The sequence below is a fragment of the Capricornis sumatraensis genome, chromosome 13 (genome assembly GCF_032405125.1).
Source record: "Capricornis sumatraensis isolate serow.1 chromosome 13, serow.2, whole genome shotgun sequence".
Taxonomy (NCBI): Eukaryota; Metazoa; Chordata; class Mammalia; order Artiodactyla; family Bovidae; genus Capricornis; species Capricornis sumatraensis.
In genome coordinates, this window is record NC_091081.1 from 9,942,120 (window position 1) to 9,963,046 (window position 20,927).

Here is a 20,927-nt window from a genome sequence, read left to right on the forward strand (position 1 = left end):
ATAGAATTTATTTTCCAACCTGATATGCCAAAGTAATTTTAAATGATTCGTTATGAGGAAAAATAAACACACAAAATTTTAAGCAAAAGAAAATAGAAAAGGTGCATTACAGTGTCATCTAAAAGCAAACACATAAGAATCAACAATCTTCCACCTAAATTTTTTGGAATATTTTTAACTTTCACTGATAAACAACAATCCTTTTCATTTACATATCACAGAATATTTATTTCCTCTTCTATAAAACTAAAATGATATACTTATGACTAAGAGCAAGTGAAGGAATCATTCTATAAAATATATTTATGTTAAATCAACTATCAGACTTTATGTGAGTATATTTACATATATAAACACATACTATATATTTAGAAAATAAGTACATTTAAATATTACTATATTATCATTCATGCCAGTGCACAATCAGGCATACTGCACAACAGATGCTAGATTTTGTTATAATTCTTGTAACTGCATATATGAAGTGTGTTTTACTGGAGACTGTCCAAGAAGATTCTGCTTACCTAACATTGGCTTCTGAAATCCCCTTTTCTTATTTACTCTGAGCCCCAGACAACAGAGAAACACAACTATTTTCTACACGTGGCTTCCTTCATTTCCTTTCTCTTTCTCTCTTGTAACTCAATCAAAAGTTATATGCAGACAATAATGATCTTTGCCTCACTCTGGACTGACCCAAAGTCTCAACTAAAGATGAACCCAAAGTCTCCCATTTCACAGAAATAAAAATGAATCATATAAAAACTTTATAAAGAGTTGTTCAGCTGGTTTCAAGGACTGCCCAATAAACAGACACCAAAGTTCTGTTGAATCCTTCTCTTGCTAGATTCTAAGATGATCAAGAAATTCATTAATAGGAGCAATTGTGCAGCAGGAGCCAAGAAAAAATATTGAAAGGACAACAGGCAAGTCGACTGAACAACTGAAAATACCCTCAATTTGTATATTTTATGCCTACTGCATGTTGTGTCCTTTAATACAGAGCTGGTCCTCCATACCAGCAAGTTCCACACACAGAGGACCAGCTGTATTCACTGTATTAATACTATACTATTTTACATGAGGGACCTGAGCATCCACAGATTTTGGTATCTGCAGAGGCTCCTAGAGTCAATCCCTTGTGACACTGAGGGACAATTGTATTTCCTTTTTCTGGCTTTTAAGATCATAGCTGTTGCTCTCTTTTTGATAACCAAGAAGAAGATACTCCGCAGAGCTCAAGTGAGTAAATAAGATACCTGAGCTAAGATAAACTATTAGCAAGTACAAATCAGAAAAATCTAACAGGAAATCTTTTCATACTTCCTTAAGAGGCAAAGAAGGAGAACAAGGATAAGATTAGAAAGCCAAGAAACTTTTGTATCAGGCTAAGGAAATTTGACCATTATCTCAGAGGAAGCAATTAAAAATATATGAACAGGAGACGACACTAACCACATCCTATAGGAAGATTAAAGAAAGAGAAGTCAGAAAGGAGAAAGAGGACTTCAAAGACTACTGTGACACTACACAGAAGGGAGAAGTAACAGTGACTCCAACTAGCATAGTGACAGTGAGAATAAAAAGGTGGGAGAATGTGATTAACATAGTTAAGACACTGATCAGTTTTGACAGCTGCAATTTGGATGTAAGGCATAAAATAATAAAAAAATAACTTTGGCTTTCAAAATTCAGTGTTAGGATGACAGTCCTGCAAATAACTGAAATAATAAGCAGAGAGAGAATTAAGTGCCTCAGAAAAAGAGATACTTTTGATCAAATACATTGATGGGATAGTTACATAAAAATTCCAACAAATACAATTCTCTGGCAGTCCATGGGCTTGGATTCTGTACTTGCACAGCCAAGGACACAAGTTCATCCCTGATGGGGAAATAAAATCCCATAAGCTGCACAACGTGGCCCCCCAAAAAAAAAATTCCAGCAAATAACAGGGTAGTTAAGTATAGACTTACAGACCAGGGCAAGTGCAAAGAATTTCCACTTTCAAACTCTCATCCTTCAGATTGCAAAATAATTTCATGCCATCTTTATTATTCAAGTTTTATGATATTTCAAAAAAATTAACATATTTCAATTATAAGACTTACATGTATTCACATATTAACATCTCTGAAATAAGGACATGCTTACAAATGATGACAAGAAATAATTTTAACTGTCTTGACATTTTTCATGATATAAAAACAGGCCTTTTACTTAAACTGCATCATAAAGTCAATAAAATACCATAAATCCTGAATCAACCTGTGAAAACACTATGATTCTAATTCAAAATTACTCACGTTTTTCAGTTAATGCTACTTCACAAATTTCTTTCAATCGAGATATGAGCAGCTGATCAGCCACGACAAGAACACTACAAACAAAATCCACATTTTGAGATTCTGGAAAAAAAAAAAAGTGTCACTCATACTATTCTGTAAACATTATACCTAGGGAAAAAGTCCAAGAAATTAAGATACTACAAAACACTTCAAAAGAGAGTTAAGATGATTAGTTTCTCAAATGTTGAAATTGTAAATATGATAAACAGTAATAACATCAAAATATTTCTATCTCATAGGTAGGAAACTGTTTAAAAAAAACGAAAAACAAAACACCAAAATGCCCTGGTTTACATTACGATCATAAAATGGGCAACTTGAGTAGATCTCTTTTCGTCCTAAAGGGCTAGAATGCCTGCCTTATTTAAAATCTCCAGTTATTGTTACACAAACTAATAGGGGGGAAAGTCAATTCTCATCATCAAAGATAATATACAGGTATATGTTAAAACATACACACACATACAGCAAGAGACGGCAGAGGTGAATAAAGCTCTTAGGTTTATTTAAAACGGATCTGGTCATCTAAGAGTACTTGTAAACTATAGAGAAGTTCCTTAATTTAACATAACCTTGGTCCAGTATACTATTAATGACCTTAAGCAATGCCACTGAGTCACTGCCAGAATAGCAATATAAATAGGAAAAAAAAAAAAAAACCACCACCATAGGAAGAAAAAAATGGTTAAAAAGAAAAAAAGTAGAAAAAACATTAAATGAGAGGTGAAGTCACTGTAAACGGCAGACTAAGGACTACATCAAAAATTCTTCTACCAAAGTAATGAGAATTATTACAAAAAAATGATCAAAAATCAACTCTTTCAGAATTCTAGAAATTAGCTGAAGGCTCACAATAATCAGGGAGCACTGACTCCAAAAACCTGGCTGAATCCTGCTAAGAACAGTGAGCTTTGGGACACCCTGGCTCTTCCTACTTAGATCCTCCTCTCCTCCATTCTCAACAGTAGCCCTGAAAGCCATCACTCCTGCAATCATGGGCTCAAATAAGCAGGTACAGACACTGGAGGTGACAGAACAGTTGTGGGGCAACATTATCAAATAACTGTTATTATTTAACCGATCTGGCAGTTTCCTGGAAACCCCACTAGTAGGGGTTTATTTGACCTGACTCAAAGCTTACCCAGTGTGAACAGCCTCAGAAAAAGGGTATTTATTAAAAACAAATAGCAATTGTTTAACACTGAAGCTGTCCAAGACGATGATAAGGGGCAGAGCAAACAAGAGGCAGGTCAAAACTTAAAAAGAATAGCTCAGGGAAAAGATGCTATTAAAACTGAATGTTTGTGTCCCCTGAAAATTCACGTGGTGCAGTCATAAGGGTAGGGCCCTGATCTGACAAGATTAGTCTCTTTCTATGAGAGATCTATCCATATTTCCCTAACAAGCTGTTCCATCTGCGTGTGCTCTCTCACTCTTTCTCCATACACACTCACACACAAGCGCTGAGGAAAAGCCAAGTAAGGACATAACAAGAGGCTTGTTACACAACACAAGAAGTAAGGACATAATAGCAAGGTTATACACATAACCTGTGTATAAGACAGGAAGAGAACCCTGCCAGACCTTGGTCTGAGACTTCTAACCTCCAGAACTATGAATAATAAATTTCAGTCTGTCATTTTGTTATAGCAGTCTAAGCTGACTAATACAAGTGTACATAAGGGGCTTTGAAAAGTTTTAACATGTTCCTGTGAATCTAGAAGGCCACACAAACGTGGAGGACTGTGGACATGCCCAGAGAACACTTCGGAAGGCCCCAAACTCTTACCTCTGGCTGAACTTCAGATTCTGCAAAAGCAGGAAATAAAAGCTAAGGCAGAATTGTAGGCTGCCTGCCTAAGAGTTGAAGCCATGCCACAACACACACAAAGAACTCCTAGGCACAGGCTGGGAAATTTACTGGTTTAGACATTTAGGGAAAATTCTGTCTATTATCTGAATAAGCAGAGACCTCAGTGGTCACATATGACAAAGAATATCAATCTGACAGAATTAGCTTCAAAAAGTCACTAAATAGGAAAAAAAATAAATAGAATAAATAACCCCTGGAGAAGAAAGAGAATCTGATTTCAAGAGTTGCTACATTATGGGAATTCCCTGATGGCTCGGTGGTTAGTGCAATTGCACTGCCAAGCCCTGGTCAGCGAACTAAGATCCAGCAACTATGAAAGATGAAAAGAGAAATGTCAAGTGTCGCCTATAAGCAAAAAAAGAAAAAAAAAAAAAGTCAAGAGAATGTTCCTAACAATGCCAAGATCCTGAACTATTATAAAGAGTTTAAATCAATTATTTTAAATATGTCCAAAAACAAATTTAAAAAATCGCATCTAAAAATTTAAAAGAAAGTATGAGAATAACATCTCAAGAAATGAAGATTAAAAAAAAAAGAAATGAAGATTATCAATAAAGACAGAAACTATAGGTTAACTGAGATGATCCAATATGAAGAACAGAAAGGGAAAAAAAGAATAAAAACAAACTGAGTATAAGGGATTTATGGAATACTATAAAAAGATACACAGGGGACTCACAGAAGCAAATAAGAAAGGACATAATATTTGAAGAAATAATGGAACTGGAAGATAGGAATTGATATATACATACTTATATATAAAATGGATAACTAATAAGGACCTCCTATTAATACAGGGAACTTTACTCAATACTCTGCAATGGCCTACATGGGAAAAGAATCTAAAAAAGGGTGGATACATGTATATGTATAACTGATTCAAACTAATACAACACTGTAAATCAAGTATATTCCAATAATTAAACAAATACATGCTTTAGTGGTATATAAAAATAAAGTCAGTGGTAATCTGGAAAAAGAGAAATAATATCAGAGGGGGGGAAAACTAAGAGTGAAGAAAATCCAAATGCAAAATTAAGCACTAAATGACAGCCACAACAGGTGTGGCTCAGTCACCATGCCGGGCCTAACTCTCTGCAAGCCCAGGCGTTGTAGCACTCCAGGCTTTCCTGTGCTTCACCATCTCCCAGAGTCTGATCAAGCTCATGTCCCCTGAGCTGGTGATGCCATCCATCCATTTCATCCTCTGTAGTAGCTTTTAACTCTTAATCCCATAACCTTATCTTGCCCCTCCCCTTTCCCTGCCCAAGAGTTGAAGTGTTCCCTTCCAAGAAAGGGAACAACCCAAAAAACCATCAACCAATGAATGGATAAAGGAGATGTGGTGTTTACATTTATGTATACATACATGTATCTGTGTGTGACATACAGTGTAATACTACTTGGCCATAAAAAAGAATGAAATTCTGTCATTTTCAATAATGAACCTAGAGGGTATTATGTTTAATGCTGCTGCTGCTAAGTCTCTTCAGTCGTGTCTGACTCTGTGTGACCCCATAGATGGCAGCCCACCAGGCTCCCCAGTCCCTGGGATTCTCCAGGCAAGAACACTGGAGTGGACTGCCGTTTCCTTCTCCAATGCACGAAAGTGAAAAGTGAAAGTGAAGTCGCTTAGTCATGTCTGACTCTTAGCGATCCCATGGACTGTAGCCTACCAGGCTCCTCTGTCCATGGGATTTGTCAGGCAAGAGTACTGGAGTACCGGGTTGCCATTGCCTTCTCAGATGCTTAATGAAATAAGTCAGAGAGACAAATACTTCATGTTATCACTTGTATGTGGAATCATGGAATTTAAATTTAAACACAAATGTATATAAAAAAGATAAAAACAGATAAAAGAGAACAAAGCAGTAGTAGTTACCACTGGGGAGAGGGAAAGCGGAGGGGCAAGATAAGGTTATGGGATTAAGAGTTAAAAACTACTATGTATAAAATGAGAAGGCAACAAGATATATTGTATAGTACAGAAAAATAAAGACATTGTTTTTTTAACAACTTTACATGAAGCATAATCAATAAAAATATTGAGCCATAATGCTGTACACCTGAAACTAATATTGTAAATCAACCATACATCAATTAAAAGAAATACAGAAAAAAGTGTGATTATTATAATTACATTAGGGCTTCCCTGGTGACTCATATGATAAAGAATCTGCCTGCAATGCAGAAGACCTGGGTTTGGTCCCTGGGTTGGGAAGATCTCCTGGAGAAGGAAATGGCAACCCACTCCAGTATTCTTGCCTGGAGAATCCCATGGACAGAGGAGCCTGGTGGGCTACAGTCCATGGAGTTGGAAAGTCAGACATGACTGAGCCACTAACACTTCCAGTTCCATGATTGCATTACATGTAAGCCTCACTGTAACAACAAAGAAAAAGCTACATTAGATACATTGGAGCACCTGTATAAAGTGAAGTCACTCAGTCATGTCCAACTCTTTGTGACCCCATGGACTGTAGCCTACCAGGTTCCTCTAGTCCATGGGATTTTCCAGGCAATAGTACTGGAGTGGATTGCCATTTCCTTCTCCAGGGGATCTTCCCCCATCCCGGGATTGAACCCAGGTCTCCCGCATTGTAGACAGACGCTTTACTGTCTGAGCCACCAGGGAAGTCCTATATAAAGGAAATATTAAAAGCTGAAGGCAGAAATGGACATGAATACAATAAAAGAAAGGACTTTGGGCATCCCTGGTGGTCCAGTGGTTAAGAATATGCCTCCCAACGCACGGAACACAGGTTTGATCCTTGGTCTGGTAAGGTCCCACATGCTGCAGGGCAGCTAAGCCCATGTACCAGAACTACTGAGCCTGCACTCGAGAGCCCACAAGCCACAACTGCTCTGAGAGCCTGTGCTCGGCAACAAGAGGGGCCACTGTAATGAGGAGCCTACGGCCTGCAACTAGAGTAACCCCCACTCACTGCAACTGCAGAAAGCCCATGTGCAGCAACAAAGACCCAGCACAGCCAAAATAAATAATAAATAAATAAATAAACATTTTTACAATAGTAGAGGACTTCAATACTCCATATTCAACTTGAATAAATAACCCAGACAAAATTAATACAGAAACAGCAGATATGACCAACACGATAGACCAAATTACCCTAACAGACATATATATAACACTCCATCCAACAGCAGCAAAACATTCTTCTCAGGTGTACACAGAACACCCTGCAGGAGAGATCATGTGCAGACCCGCAAAACAACAATTTAAGACTGTAATCATATTAACTATCATCTCCAACTACAATGGCATAAAATTAGAAAAATAGGAAAAAAACTGGAAAATTCACAAATGGTCTTGAATAATCAGGAAGTCAGAGAAGAAAGAGAAAGCAAAGAAAATACCTTGAGTCAAAGGAAAATGGGAAACACAACATATCAAAATTTAAAGGACAAAAGAATTTCTAAGAAAGATGGTTATACTGATAAATGCCCTAAAAAAAAAGATCTCAAAAGAACAACCTTTGAAGGTTTTTACACAACAAAGAACTATAAAAAGAAGAACAAAGCCCAAACTTGGCAGAAGGAAGGAAATACTGAAGATTAAGCAGAAACCAATGACTCAGACACTAGAAAAGCAAGAGAAAAGACCAACAAAGAGTTGTTTATTTGAAAAGAGAAAATTAACACACCTTTAAGTAGACTAAGAAAAACAAAACTCAAAATTGCAAATGAAAGAGGAAACATTACCAATGATATCACAGAAATATAAAGGGTCATAAGAGACTATTATGGATAACCATATGCTAATGAACTGGACAACCTAGAAGAAATGGATCAGCTCCTAGAAACATGAAACATACCAAAACTGAATAATAAAATAGAGAATCTGAACAGACTAATAACAGAATAAAGAGAATGAATCAGCAGTCAAAAAGTTCCAAAACAAAATGCTTCATCAGTGAATTCTACCAAATATTTAAAGAAAAATTAACACAAATCCTTCTTAAATTAATCCCAAAAACCAAAGAGGGGGGAACACTTGCAAACTCACTTTATGAGGCCAACCTTATCCTGCTACCAAAGACAGACAAGTTAACTACAAGGAAATTACAGAACAATATCCCTGATGAATGTGTATATAAAAACCCTCAATACAGTACCAATAAACATAATTAAACAGCACATTAAAAGGACCATACACCATGATCAACTGGGATTTATACCTGTGATGCACGGATAGTTCAAAATGTGCAAATCAATAAAGATGCTACACAACATTAACAGAACAGAGGTTAAAAATCATATGATCATCTCAATAGTTGCAGAAAATGCACATGACAAAATTCAACATCAGTTCAGTTGCTCAATCGTGTCTGATTCTTTGCAAGTCAACATACATTCATAATAAAAACTGTCAACAAATTAGAAATGCAACAGGTTTTTGTATATTTGTTTTTAACCCTGTAAATTTATCCATTTATTATTTCTAATAGTATTTTGGTGGCATCTTTTACTATTAGAAATAATAAATGAATAAAGTTGCAGGGTAAAAAAATCAATATTCAAAAACCTGTTGCATTTCTATACACTAACATTGAGCTAAGAGAAAGAGAAATTAAGAAATCAATCCACTTTACAATCACATCAAAAAGAATAAAAGACTTAGGAATAAATTTAACCAAGGAAATGAAAGATCTGCATACTGAAAACTACAAAACACTGAAAAAACAAATTAAAGAATATGCAAATAAATGGAAACATATTTCATGTTCACGGGCTAGAAGAACTGTTATTGTTAAAATGCCCATTCTACCCAAAGCAATCTACATATTCAATGAAATCCTATGAAAGTTCCAATGGTACCTTTCATAGAAACAGAAAAAGTAATCCTAAAATTCACATGGAACCACAGAAGACCATAAATGGCCAAAGCAACACTGAAAAAGTTCAACAGAACTGGAGTTGTCATATTTTCTGATTTCAAAGTCCTATTAAAAAGCTAGAGGAAGCAATACAGGAACACCCTGGCATAAAAAGAGACACGCAGACCAATGAGACAAAACAGGCCAGAAATAAACTTTCATGTATACAGCCAATTACCCTCTGACAAGAATGTCAAGAATACAAAACACAGACAGACAGTCTCTTCAGTTAAGGATTGAGAAAAACTAATATGCACATGCAAAATAATGAAACTGGACAAAAATCAACTCAAAATGGATTAAAGCTTTAAATCTCAGACCTGAAACCAAAAACTCCTAGAAGAAGAAACAGGAAAAGCTCCTAGACACTGGCCTTGGCAATGATTTTTTAGATGTGACACCAAAACCACATGTAACAAAAGCGAAAATAAACAAGCGGTGTTCCATGAAACCAAAAATCACACCAAAGAGTCAACAGAAAAGGCAACCTTGGAATGGGAGAAAATAATTGCAAAGCGTGAGAGATGAATGTCCAAAACATATAAGGAACTCATATAAATTCAATAGCCAAAAGAAAAACTACAGACTTAGAAGACAAACTTCTGGTTACCAAAGGGGAAAGACTGGGGTGAAGGATAAATTGGGAGTTTGGGACTGACATATACATACTACTATATTCAAAATAGATAACCAACAAGGACCTACTGTATAGCACAGGGAATCTTGCTCAATATTCTGTAATAACCTAAATGGGAAAAGAATTTGAAAAAAGGATGCACGTATATGCATAATTGATTCAGTTTGCTGTATACCTGACACTAATACAACATTATAAATCAATAATAGTCCAATATAAAATAAAAACTTTATTTTTAATGGGCAAAAGATCTTAGACATTTGTCCACGGAAGACATACAAATGGCCAACAGGTAAATGAAAAGGTGCTCAATGTCACTGTTTATCAGAGAAATGCAAATCAAAACCACAAGGACATGTCACCTTATACCTGTTAGGAAGGCTATTATAAAAAAAAAAAAAAACAAGGTAACAAGTGAAGATGTGGAAAAAAGGTTACTCTTGTGCCCTGTTGAGAGGAGTGTAAACTGGTAAAGCCACTATGCAAAGAGTATGGAGGTTCCTCAAAAATTAAAACTAGAATTATCATACAATATAGTAATCCCAATCTTGAGTATTTAGCTAAAGGAACTAAAATCTGGATTTTGAAGATACAGCTGCATTCCCATGTTCACTGCAATATTATTCACAATAGTTAAAGTACAGAAATACCTAAATGTCCATCAACAAACTGATTAAGAAAGTGTGGTATATATAGAAAACAGAACACACAGTGTATCACTCCTATGACTAAAGACACCTGGTAAATAAAACACGGGTGTGTTCCTGACAAAGTATATAAATGCATCCTCTTTATAAATTTCGGTTCAATTATTAGTCTATTTATTTTACTTCAGACACATTCATGAGGGGAAAAACAGACAAGAAAGAACTTTTGTAGACTATCTATCAAGACTACACTCCCTGTTGTCAATTTTTCATCTCAATCATGTAAGTAGCTGGGTATGAAAATGTTAAATCTAATCTCAGCCACTATTAATAATTCTTATAGAGTTCATTTCCACATAGGTAATGAAAATTTTCTATTCCATTCCTTCACTGTTAGTAATCATCTGTATAGCTTATTCTAAATTTAAGCCTTTGTTGATTAATTCAATAAAAGCAGAAAATAAGATTTGTGTAATTTTATGATTTTTAAACTGTATCTTAAATATCTAAAATGTCCTAACTTTTATTAATACCTTTTATCACAACAGCTTCATCAGTATAGAGGTAGTCCAAAATAACTTTCAGTATGTCAGAATGTATTGGCATTTCCAGAGCTGCACAACTGGAAGCCTAAATAAAAGTAAAACAATTAATTTTCAACTACAAAATAACACTACAATCTGATTGAGGTGATCAGTATGAAAAACTTTTAACAGGAATCACATCAAATGCAAAAGAATATAATGTTAAAACACAAAGCTAAAATGAGATACATTTAATTTTAAAATGCCTTGTAACATGAAAAAGAATCAAGAAAATCTGAGAAAAGAGAAACTGGTATTCCAAATATAACTCCAAATAATAATGGAGAATTCATTTAAGTAATTATTTTGCAACAACTTTAATTTCAAAACATTACTATTTTCCAGCCAGTTTAAGCATAAAGTCAGTTAACTGAGTTAAAAATATTAAAAAATTTCTTTAGTATATAATTTCCCAAAAATATAAAGCATAATTAGCAGCCTATGTGGTTTCTACTTAAATCTTACCTCAATCCATGAGCTACTCAGCATACTATGAAAATATTCTGAAAGAAAAAAAAATTCAATCAAGAATAGGAATCAATACCAAAGCAAATAAATCTGCAACCAACAAAAAGTAAACCTACCAAGTCTAGCACAAAGAACGCATTTATGACAAGGAAATTCCTTTCCATCCACTGATTTCATGGTCACATCACATAAAAATGAACTGGAAAAAAAAAAGTTTAACTGAAGCAAAAGCAATTTTAGGATTTGTCTTAACTTTTGATTTTTTTTTATATCGCACCTAATTAAAGGTGGCATATAACAAACAACTTGAGGGAATACATACAAATAAAATATTTTATCTCCTTCCACTTTATGGAAAAAAATAAGGCCTTACAACAAAATATAGTATTTGTAAAAGGAACTGTGTACAGATAAATATTCAAGAAAGTCTTCCTTCTAATTTTCCTTTTTCAATACAGCCCAGGTGCTAATTAATATGACATTAAGCGGCATCACAGTCAAAGGTCATTAATTCACTTATTTGTACAACCTATTCTGTGCTAAGCACAGTCTATATACAACCAGGTTTTTCTCTAAAATTTTCTACCTACAAGAGACAAATACCTAAAAATAAAAACTTTAATAATAAACATATTTAGAATAATATATTATGGAAAAAAATTATACTAAAGGAAATAATCTTCATAATTATGAAGAGAAGAGGCATAATTATTTTGGTTTCTGGGTTATCATCATTACCTATTTATAAAAAAAATACAAAATTTAGGGAAATTTTTAAAAATTCTTCATTAGAGAGTAATCAGGAAAAAAAAATGAACTCTATATCTTACTGAGCAGTTAACATTTTATCCATTTGCCTCAACAATTCTCCAACATTTCCAGACATGAAAAAGATTAATAAAGGTAAGAGGGTATCCACATACACATTTTGCTGCATACATGTATAAATAAAGAAAGCTCTATTTCCAGTTAGGTCCCCAAATCTAGAGATGAAAAGTTTATCTTCATTTCCTAACTTACCATTTTTTCTGATTTAGTTTTGGTTTACTACCAGTTTTCTTGGCAATGATACTAATTTCTTCATTTTCATATCTGACTCCATCTAACCTATCAAGGATAAAAAGTAACAATTGATGACTATATTCCCCTACCAAAATAACAAAAATCCAACAAATAAGCCCACATCTAAACATGATTATATAATCTGTATCACCTAGAAGGGTATCTCAGCAAACCCCTACTCTGTAATAAAGAAGTCATACAGTCTCCTTCAATTTTACTTAATATTTAGAATGTGTTAAACATCATTACTGACAAAAAAACAAGTGAAAGCTACGACACAAAATGCTTCATGGTTTCAATTAGAAAACATGATAAACTCTCCTCCCTTGGCTCCTGCCCCACAACTAAGGTTATACTGCCAAAGGCAACATAAATACCTTAAAAATAGAGAATTCCAAAAAATCTGGTTTGTTAAGATGACAAATATTGTCAGGCACTGTACACATGCTTTATGACCAAACTACACCAATAACATAAGGTAAATATTATCCCTCTCATTTTATCTACTGAGAAACTGAGGTTCAAGAAGTAAGAAATTTGCCCTAGCTAGCTACAGTGGAGCTAAGAGACACATATAGGTCTAACTCCAAAGACAGTACTCTTTCCAGAATACCACACTGCCTGCCACTCCAGATCCCTGTTACAGAGACACCATGAGAGTTCAAATCCACGAACAGCCTTCCTATCCTTTAATGTTTTAATCCAGGGAATCCTAGAGATAGCTTTAGCAGAAAACAGAGAAACAGGTCCCTGGAAAGAAAGAAACAGATCCAAACAGAAAGGGGAGGGGGAGAGAAAAGGAGAGAGAAAGGGAAAGTGAGGGAAAGAGAAAAGAGAAGGAAGATGAGGAGGGGATGGAGGAGGCCGGGGAGGGGAAGAGAAGGACCAAGATCAGCAGCAGGAACAAAGCCAAGTAAAGCTGAGCAGGGGGGAAAAAAAAAAAAAACAGCAGAATTTCTAAAAGGAAGATATAATGAGGTACATGAAGAGATACTGAGGAGTCATACCTACTACTTAAATTACTGAAACCAAATTTCTTTGCGACATTTTGCAACAATTTTACAGGATCATCTTCCCCAACACTTTTTACTTTTTTGGAAGATTTGGATTTACTCTTCTGCTTTTCACTAATTGTATGGGCTTGATTACTTTTGTAAACTTCAAATGCTGACTTCTGATTATCTTCATGGGAACTCATTTTATTCGAATGACAATTTGGAGTGCCTGGATATCCTTCTGGTTTTCTGTTTAAATTTAGTCTTGGTTTGAAGCCATGAGTTAAAAAGTCGCAAGTATCTGTGTATATAAACTGCAAAAGGTATTCAAACAGGTCAGGATGAACCTTCTCTACCACAAAGAGATGGCAACCTGCAGAATCTTCATCTTTCCGGTAAACATCTGTGAAATCTAATGCGGTACCATCCGAAAGAAACAATTTCTGGAAAAAGTCAGAACGCACTGCCAAAATATATTTATGTGCAGGGAAGAGTCTACTGCCAACTTGAAATGTCACATCATGGATGTTGTCCATTTCATCCGTTTCCCTCAACAGCTTGCCAAATTCCTCAAAAAAGGATGAGGAGGACACAGTTGGAATTTCATAAAGGCTAGAAATGAAACAAAAATTATTTTCACTTTCAAAATAATGAAAAAAAAGAAAACACAAAAAAACAAGAGCATCCCTAGGCAATTCTCCTAAAGTATAATTTCTTTTTTACTTATTAAACTTAGAAAATCTTTCACTTGACATTTCCAATAAGAATATTGCATTTGACATTTCCAATAAGAATACTGCATCTTACTTATTCCAATAAGAATAAGACATTTCCAAAAGAATAAATAATTTTACATAACCCTTTAAATATTTTCTATTCCTTTATGTACTTCCCCTAAACTAACACGACAAGAATTAAGTTTTCCTTTGAAAGGAGAGTTTTCTGTTTCTATAGGGAAACACTAGAACATAAATTGGAATGACTTTTGGAGAAATTTTTTAAATGTATTTTTTAAAGTATTACTAAAAACATTCAAAAAGAGTTCAGTACAGTGTTCAACCTTTTCCTGTTTTATATTCTTTCATGTCACAAGTGGAGAATATATATAGAACAGCAAATAAATACTTTAGGTCCCAGACCCCAGAATAAGTTAGAAACTCAAGGAAATAAAGATAAATATACACACACACATCAGTCCATACCCCTGGCTCTTTCAGTACTGTAAGCATGCAATCATGCCTTCCCAATCTACATTTCACTCTTCTCAGCAGGGTGACTGACTCCCCTGGTCTGCCTGGGACTGAGCAGTTTCCCAGGAGAGGAAACTTTCAGTGCTCAAGATGGGACAGACCTGGGCAAACCAGGAGGAATAATAATCCTGTCTCTAGGACTTTTCACCCTCTTCAGTAAGACCCTTGATATTTATCTTAAACCTGTCATCTCTGTACTAATGTGACAGAAGATCTGCACTGAGATTCACAATGCCCTCCAGATGACTCTGCACTACCTCTTCTATCATTTCCCACTGTACTCAATGGTCAGAAATTTTTGTAAACTATGTAACAAATATTTATATTTCTCAAAATCTGAGAACCTACAGGACATCATGAAGTACCAAAGACATCAATAAATTCTGTATGCATGTGTACATATTACCTTCAATATTTTCAATAAATATCCATTTACAAGCTAAAACACTCATAATTTCCAATATAATAAATTCTACCTTTGAGTTAACCTAGTAATAGGATTATATGTCTGAAGTCTCTACAAGACTTGACAACAGCTATTCAATTAAATTTGACAAAAGAAAACTCAATGACTTTTCCTTCTAAAAATGAAATTTAATATAGACAACTGTACATTTACCTTGTTTTAGGATCTGACTGCAAGACTGCAAAGTTGCATCCACTTGGATCTGTGCTGACACTAACAGCTCTATGGGCAAAAGTAAGTTTCTCAAGTCGAATTCTTTCATATACACTATTTATATCAGAGACACAAGACACATCTGGTGAGGAATTATGAAGGTTTGATAAAATCTCTGCTAAAAAGAAAAAAATAAACTTTCATTAATCAAGGCTTTATTGAAACTTAAAATGATTTAGGAGTAAATGGAATAGAAAAACAACTAGGAGAACAGGGAAATCTTTAGTCTGTGTTAAGTCTTTTTGAAGAACTACATCTCTCTCTTCAACATAATTTACACCCTATATATATTATTTGTCTGATACAAGAAATTTTGGTGGGTCTTCTCAATTATTCATGATTTTTTTTTATCTTCTTTTTTCAATTACTCATGATTTTGTCCTCCACACTGCAAGCAAAGTTGTCTAAAAGGCAAATACGATGTTTATACTACCTTTACAAATTTCTCCGCTTCCATTAAAAATGTCATTTGCTTCCTCCCTTCTTCTCCCCCTTCCATTTATTCAGCACATATCTGACTGGCCACATGTGCTACGGTGATATAGTGCTTTTCAGTGTAGCCCTAGTAATACTGTGGTGAACAAGATAGCACGCCTCTATGATCGTGGAGTATACAATCAAGCCGAGAAGACAGACGCTAAACAAACGAGTTTCTCAGCACAAGTCAGATCAAGGATATGAAAGAAAAATATGGCATGTGCATGCAAGCAAATGTTTCTGCCTGTAGTATGAAAAATGTTTAAAGTAAATAAAGACGAAGAGATCACTGACAAAACTAAGAGTCCAGAAAAAGAATGAACACTGTAAGACTGAGGTTGTACCAATGAAACTAGAGAAAGCAGAGATTTCAAAAATATTTGAGATGGAAGTGACAAAACTTGCTGACCAATCAGCTGTAGAGGGTGAGAGAAAATGGGGTGTGAAAGATAGCCATTTACTTAAAAACACTGAAAAGCAGACACATAAGCATGAGAACGTGGATTCAGCTTTAGACCACTAATTATGACGAAGACACGATTCTAAGGGCTCCAACACAAGCCAAAATGCCTCTGGTTACTCTCAATGTCACTCTCTTTTACTCACAGGGATTTACTAATCTTCCTGACACTCAGTTATTCTAATTTCCATGTTCTTAAAAAACTTATGTGTAAATTAGTATCTGTCTCCGTGAACTGCAAATATTTATAAATGTATCTATTGCCCCTACAAACTCATGGCTGTCTGAGAACAGGGGCCCATCTTACATATTTTTGTATCATTAAAACCTAGCCCTATATCTAGCACATAGTAAATATACCTTAAATGTTTATAGACTTATATAATCTATAAAGAAATAAAATACTACAAATCAATAAATATCCAAAAATCATTCCTTTGTGGCTTTATAATTTTGAAGAATATGTTTATAATTTCGAAGAATATGTTTATAATTTCCTGAGTAATTATAAATGTTCTTTATATATCTTTTAGCATATAATAACTGATTTGTTCATTCAATAGATGACTTAATGAGGGAAGGAAATATGCTGAATGCTAATGATTACAAATTAACCTTGATTTCACTGTGAGGATATAATGACTATATATCATGGTCCTTGCCATCTTATAATATGATAGGAGACCAACATTAGAAAAATTAATCACAAAGATAAATACATAAAAACAAGTAAAAATAAGCTATAAGATAAAAATACAAAGAGAACATTAAAAGTTAAACAGGGTAACCAAGTTTAAATAATCGGTGAAAACATCTCTGATGAAGCATAAATTAAGCTGAGATGTGAAAATCAGAAAAGGCCCTGGGACTAACCACAGCTGGACAAGACTGAATACCTGAAGGTCAGAGTGTCTGGAGAGTGGTAATGAGAGGGAGAGAACTCAAGAAGAATTCAGAGATGCAGACAAGGGTCAGAGCAGGAGCCTTGTAGGCCGTGTTCAAGAAGTGAGGAAACCATCAAAAAGTTTTTAAACACAGGTATAATGGGATCAGATCTTAAAAGCTCACTCTGGTAAGAGAATAAAGAGAAACAAGAGTTGAAAAAAGGAAATGTTTTTTGCAGTGACCATTTGATGTGACTTGGGCTAGGGTGGAAGGAATGAGATATGAAGAGGTCAATGAATTCTAGATTTTCTAGAAGAAAAAAAAAATCAACAGATTACTAACTATGGATGAAAGAAAAACTCTGCTACTAGAGTTAAAAAAAAAACAATGTTAAGCAATCCACAAGTTTGTAAATTCATAGTCATAAAATCAAAAATGAACTATATAATGTAATGAATAACTCCTATTTTCCATGCTAGCATCTTAAAGTTTTCCTTTATATTCATCAAGGAATGAATAAAACTTGCCTCAAATTATTCAGTAATTATTTAATAAAGCAACCTGTACTTTTAAAATTCTCAATGAATATAAAAACCTTATTCTTCCTGTAATCTTCCTCTAAATCCTAAACTACCTTATAAAAGTTTCATTTTATATATTCAAAAAACAAAACAAAAAAACCCAAAACACCCCAAAGCATAAGCCATTCAATTCTCAATTTGGGGAGAAGGGGATAAAAAGGAATTTGGAAGATTGTTCAAATCCACCTCCAGAGTTTTTTGTTTTTAATTTTATACTGCTCTGTCCCTAGAGCCAAGGCTAGAGATTAGCAATACTCTGTTACTGATGGGAATGTAAACCACGATTTCAGGGCATACTGACAGATAGAAGGTTGAGAATTTAGGATTTAAGTGGATTGAATTCCCTTTGTTTACCTGCACACAGACAAACCAAAATCAAAAGAAGAGAGATAGAGGTAAAATCTAGTAACATTTGTCAGTTAAACCTAATAATAAGTAAGTACAAAATTAAACATTAGCTAGAAGGTACTTTTACATGCTATTTACATATATGAACTAACCTTTCTTTTCAGAACTCTTTCTTTTTTCTTCAAACCATTTCCCTCTAAATCCCTCTCCATCTCGTGTGACAAAAAGAATTTCATTTCTACTTAAAGCAATATCAGAAATGAAGACTTGGCGTGGATAGGCCCATCGACACTGCTTCATAGAACTGTTGACAGATCTCCAGCAAAATACCTAAGATAAAACCAAATTACAGTGGAATAGAAAGCAATATAGCAGCTGAACAACCAAAAAATGAAATCAACAGATCTTATCTCAAAAACTAAGAGCTCTCAGTATGTTTCAATGTTCATTTTTCCATAGTAAAAAAATATATAAAAGCCATGATGGTGTATCTTTCAGAAAATACATCAAGCAAACATGAAGCATTAAAAATGCTTCAAAGACACTTCTCTTAAGAAGTAATGTTCAGTGTTACTCATTTGGAGCAAACATATGCTACAATGTTTAGCATACAATGTTTAGCGTACAATATGCTAAAGAAAACCAAATTCTTACTGCCAAACCTTGAATGTCAGACTTAAGAGTAATATTTACAAGAATGAAAACCACCCTGCAAAAATTGAAACTTTACTCTCGAGGGGAATAAAAAATATGTCTGCATAACTCAAGTAAAACAAAATCTCAGAGACAGAACAGTCATCATAGACTTCAGGTGCTTCCACATGGTTCTGCCAGCCTTAGCGCTCCCGAGAAACGGCCAAGGGGCTGTTGCTCAAGGACTGAAAATGACAAGAGACCAGATGCTGGGCTTTCCAGTCTATCTAGAGCAGCAAGCCTTTTTTTCATCTACATCATAGACAGGCATTCCAAGCATGATTTCATTTGAAAAATTAATACTACTGATTTTGAAAAGCTCAATCTCCTCATAATTAAGAATCTTAAAGCACAGAATGTTATCTGCCAAGGTCACTCAAGTTATGTACACAAAATATAGACTGTACTGATCAGCTGTTACCATCAGAACTTGTCTTGTCATTTTTAAAGTTATTAATTTTACAGGAAGTAAGTATCCACATGAATAAACAAGCTAGATCTCTATTTATATACATGAATTATATCCCAAAGTCAAATGTTTTTAATATTCAACTTTTTAAACATAATTCTATGCCTCTGCTTCCTTCTTTTAGTACAAATTAGATCTCTAATTCTTAAAGATAGTTCCCTCAAATAAAATGATCAATCACAGAAGATGTATGCCTACAATGTACCAGTGGGTAGAGGTTTATGATTAATTCTTCAGTTTCTAAAATGTCAATTTTTATAGCAATTTATAATACCTCAATACACTTATTGTATGTTTTTATTTTATAAACAAAAAGCAGATACCAATCTGTTTTTCCAGTCACAGTGTAAAACTTATTCAGTGTTTCTAATGTATAATACATATTTTTAATTGACAATTTTATCAAAGAAATGAAAATTACAACTCTAATTACTTAAATGAAAAGAAACAAGAGAGGATTTTTTTTTGGCTGCAACAGGTGGCATGCAGAATCTTAGTTCCCTGACCAGGGATCAAATCTATGCTCCCAGCACTGGGAGTGTTGAGTCTTTACCACTTGACTGCCAGGGAAGTCTCAGAGATTCTTTATATAGCGATCCAGAAATACATTATATTTTCTATATGACAGTTATAATCTCTGTATATATAATATTTTGTGTACATTTAAGATCAAATTTGAGAGATAATTTCCAATTATATATTTTTAATACTGCCAGCTTAGTTTTTTACTTTTTTAAAAGAGTAGTTATATACCTCATATCTATATAATTTAATATCATTTTTGAATACTTAGTGTATATATCAAATAACTCATCAAATCCCTTCTGTTTTAAACACAATAAATGAAATTTTAAACTACAGTTTAACAACGCAGTACTATGCAACATGAAATGTCATACTTTCTTTGAAATACCAATTAGTATTTCAAGCCAATTAGTATTGGACATCAAAAACAAGTAGGGACAAAAACAAGTAGGGAAGCAAAAGTCAGTAGGAATCCACTATCATAGCAACACAGTTTTACATTATCAGGTCCTCTACAGCTGTCAACTGAGAACAAGATTACTAAGCTTTTGCATAAATATATACTCACCCTTCCAGCTCCATCCATTGCAAGAATGCAAATTTTTTGACCCCCATTTTCTTTCAAATGTTCAGGATCAACTTTGTATTCCATATGCCCCCCAGAAACAAGAACCTTTTTCAAGTTTAGTTGTCTGAATGAAAAAAAAAAAAATTCTAGATTAATATGTTTGCTATAATATACCAGCTCAATTTTAAATAAATTACTATTCAAACAATAATTTAGGGTGATTGCCGTGAAAGATAAAGTAAGGTGATTTGACCACTGGTATCCTTAGTCCCTCCTTTTATGAGTTTCCCCTACACAATGACCATTTCTTTCTATGGCAAGTTTCTACCTACTCAGATATACATGCTATGTACCTAAAACCCCATGTGCTAACATACACATTCTCCCCAGATTAAGTAACTGGTAAGGCGAAAAAGCTCCTATATATTATCTGCATTCTTAATAGAAAAAATTTAAACAAAACAGAAATCCTTTCAAAAC

The 20,927-nt window shown here is 34.3% G+C and overlaps 1 protein-coding gene across 2 annotated transcripts in view; it reads right to left on the bottom strand.

Annotated features, from left to right (window-relative positions):
- Nucleotides 1–20,927, bottom strand: part of IBTK (inhibitor of Bruton tyrosine kinase) — an 81,351-nt gene that overhangs the window by 40,607 nt on the left and 19,817 nt on the right. For both annotated transcript variants that reach the window (XM_068984987.1, XM_068984986.1), the window contains exons 8-16: nt 20,448–20,571; nt 18,345–18,522; nt 15,382–15,556; nt 13,525–14,124; nt 12,476–12,562; nt 11,572–11,654; nt 11,453–11,490; nt 10,937–11,033; nt 2,307–2,408 (exon numbers count right to left, since the gene is read on the bottom strand). In XM_068984987.1, coding sequence (XP_068841088.1) covers nt 2,307–2,408; nt 10,937–11,033; nt 11,453–11,490; nt 11,572–11,654; nt 12,476–12,562; nt 13,525–14,124; nt 15,382–15,556; nt 18,345–18,522; nt 20,448–20,571 — 1,484 coding nt within the window. The remainder of the gene's footprint in view (nt 1–2,306; nt 2,409–10,936; nt 11,034–11,452; nt 11,491–11,571; nt 11,655–12,475; nt 12,563–13,524; nt 14,125–15,381; nt 15,557–18,344; nt 18,523–20,447; nt 20,572–20,927) is intronic.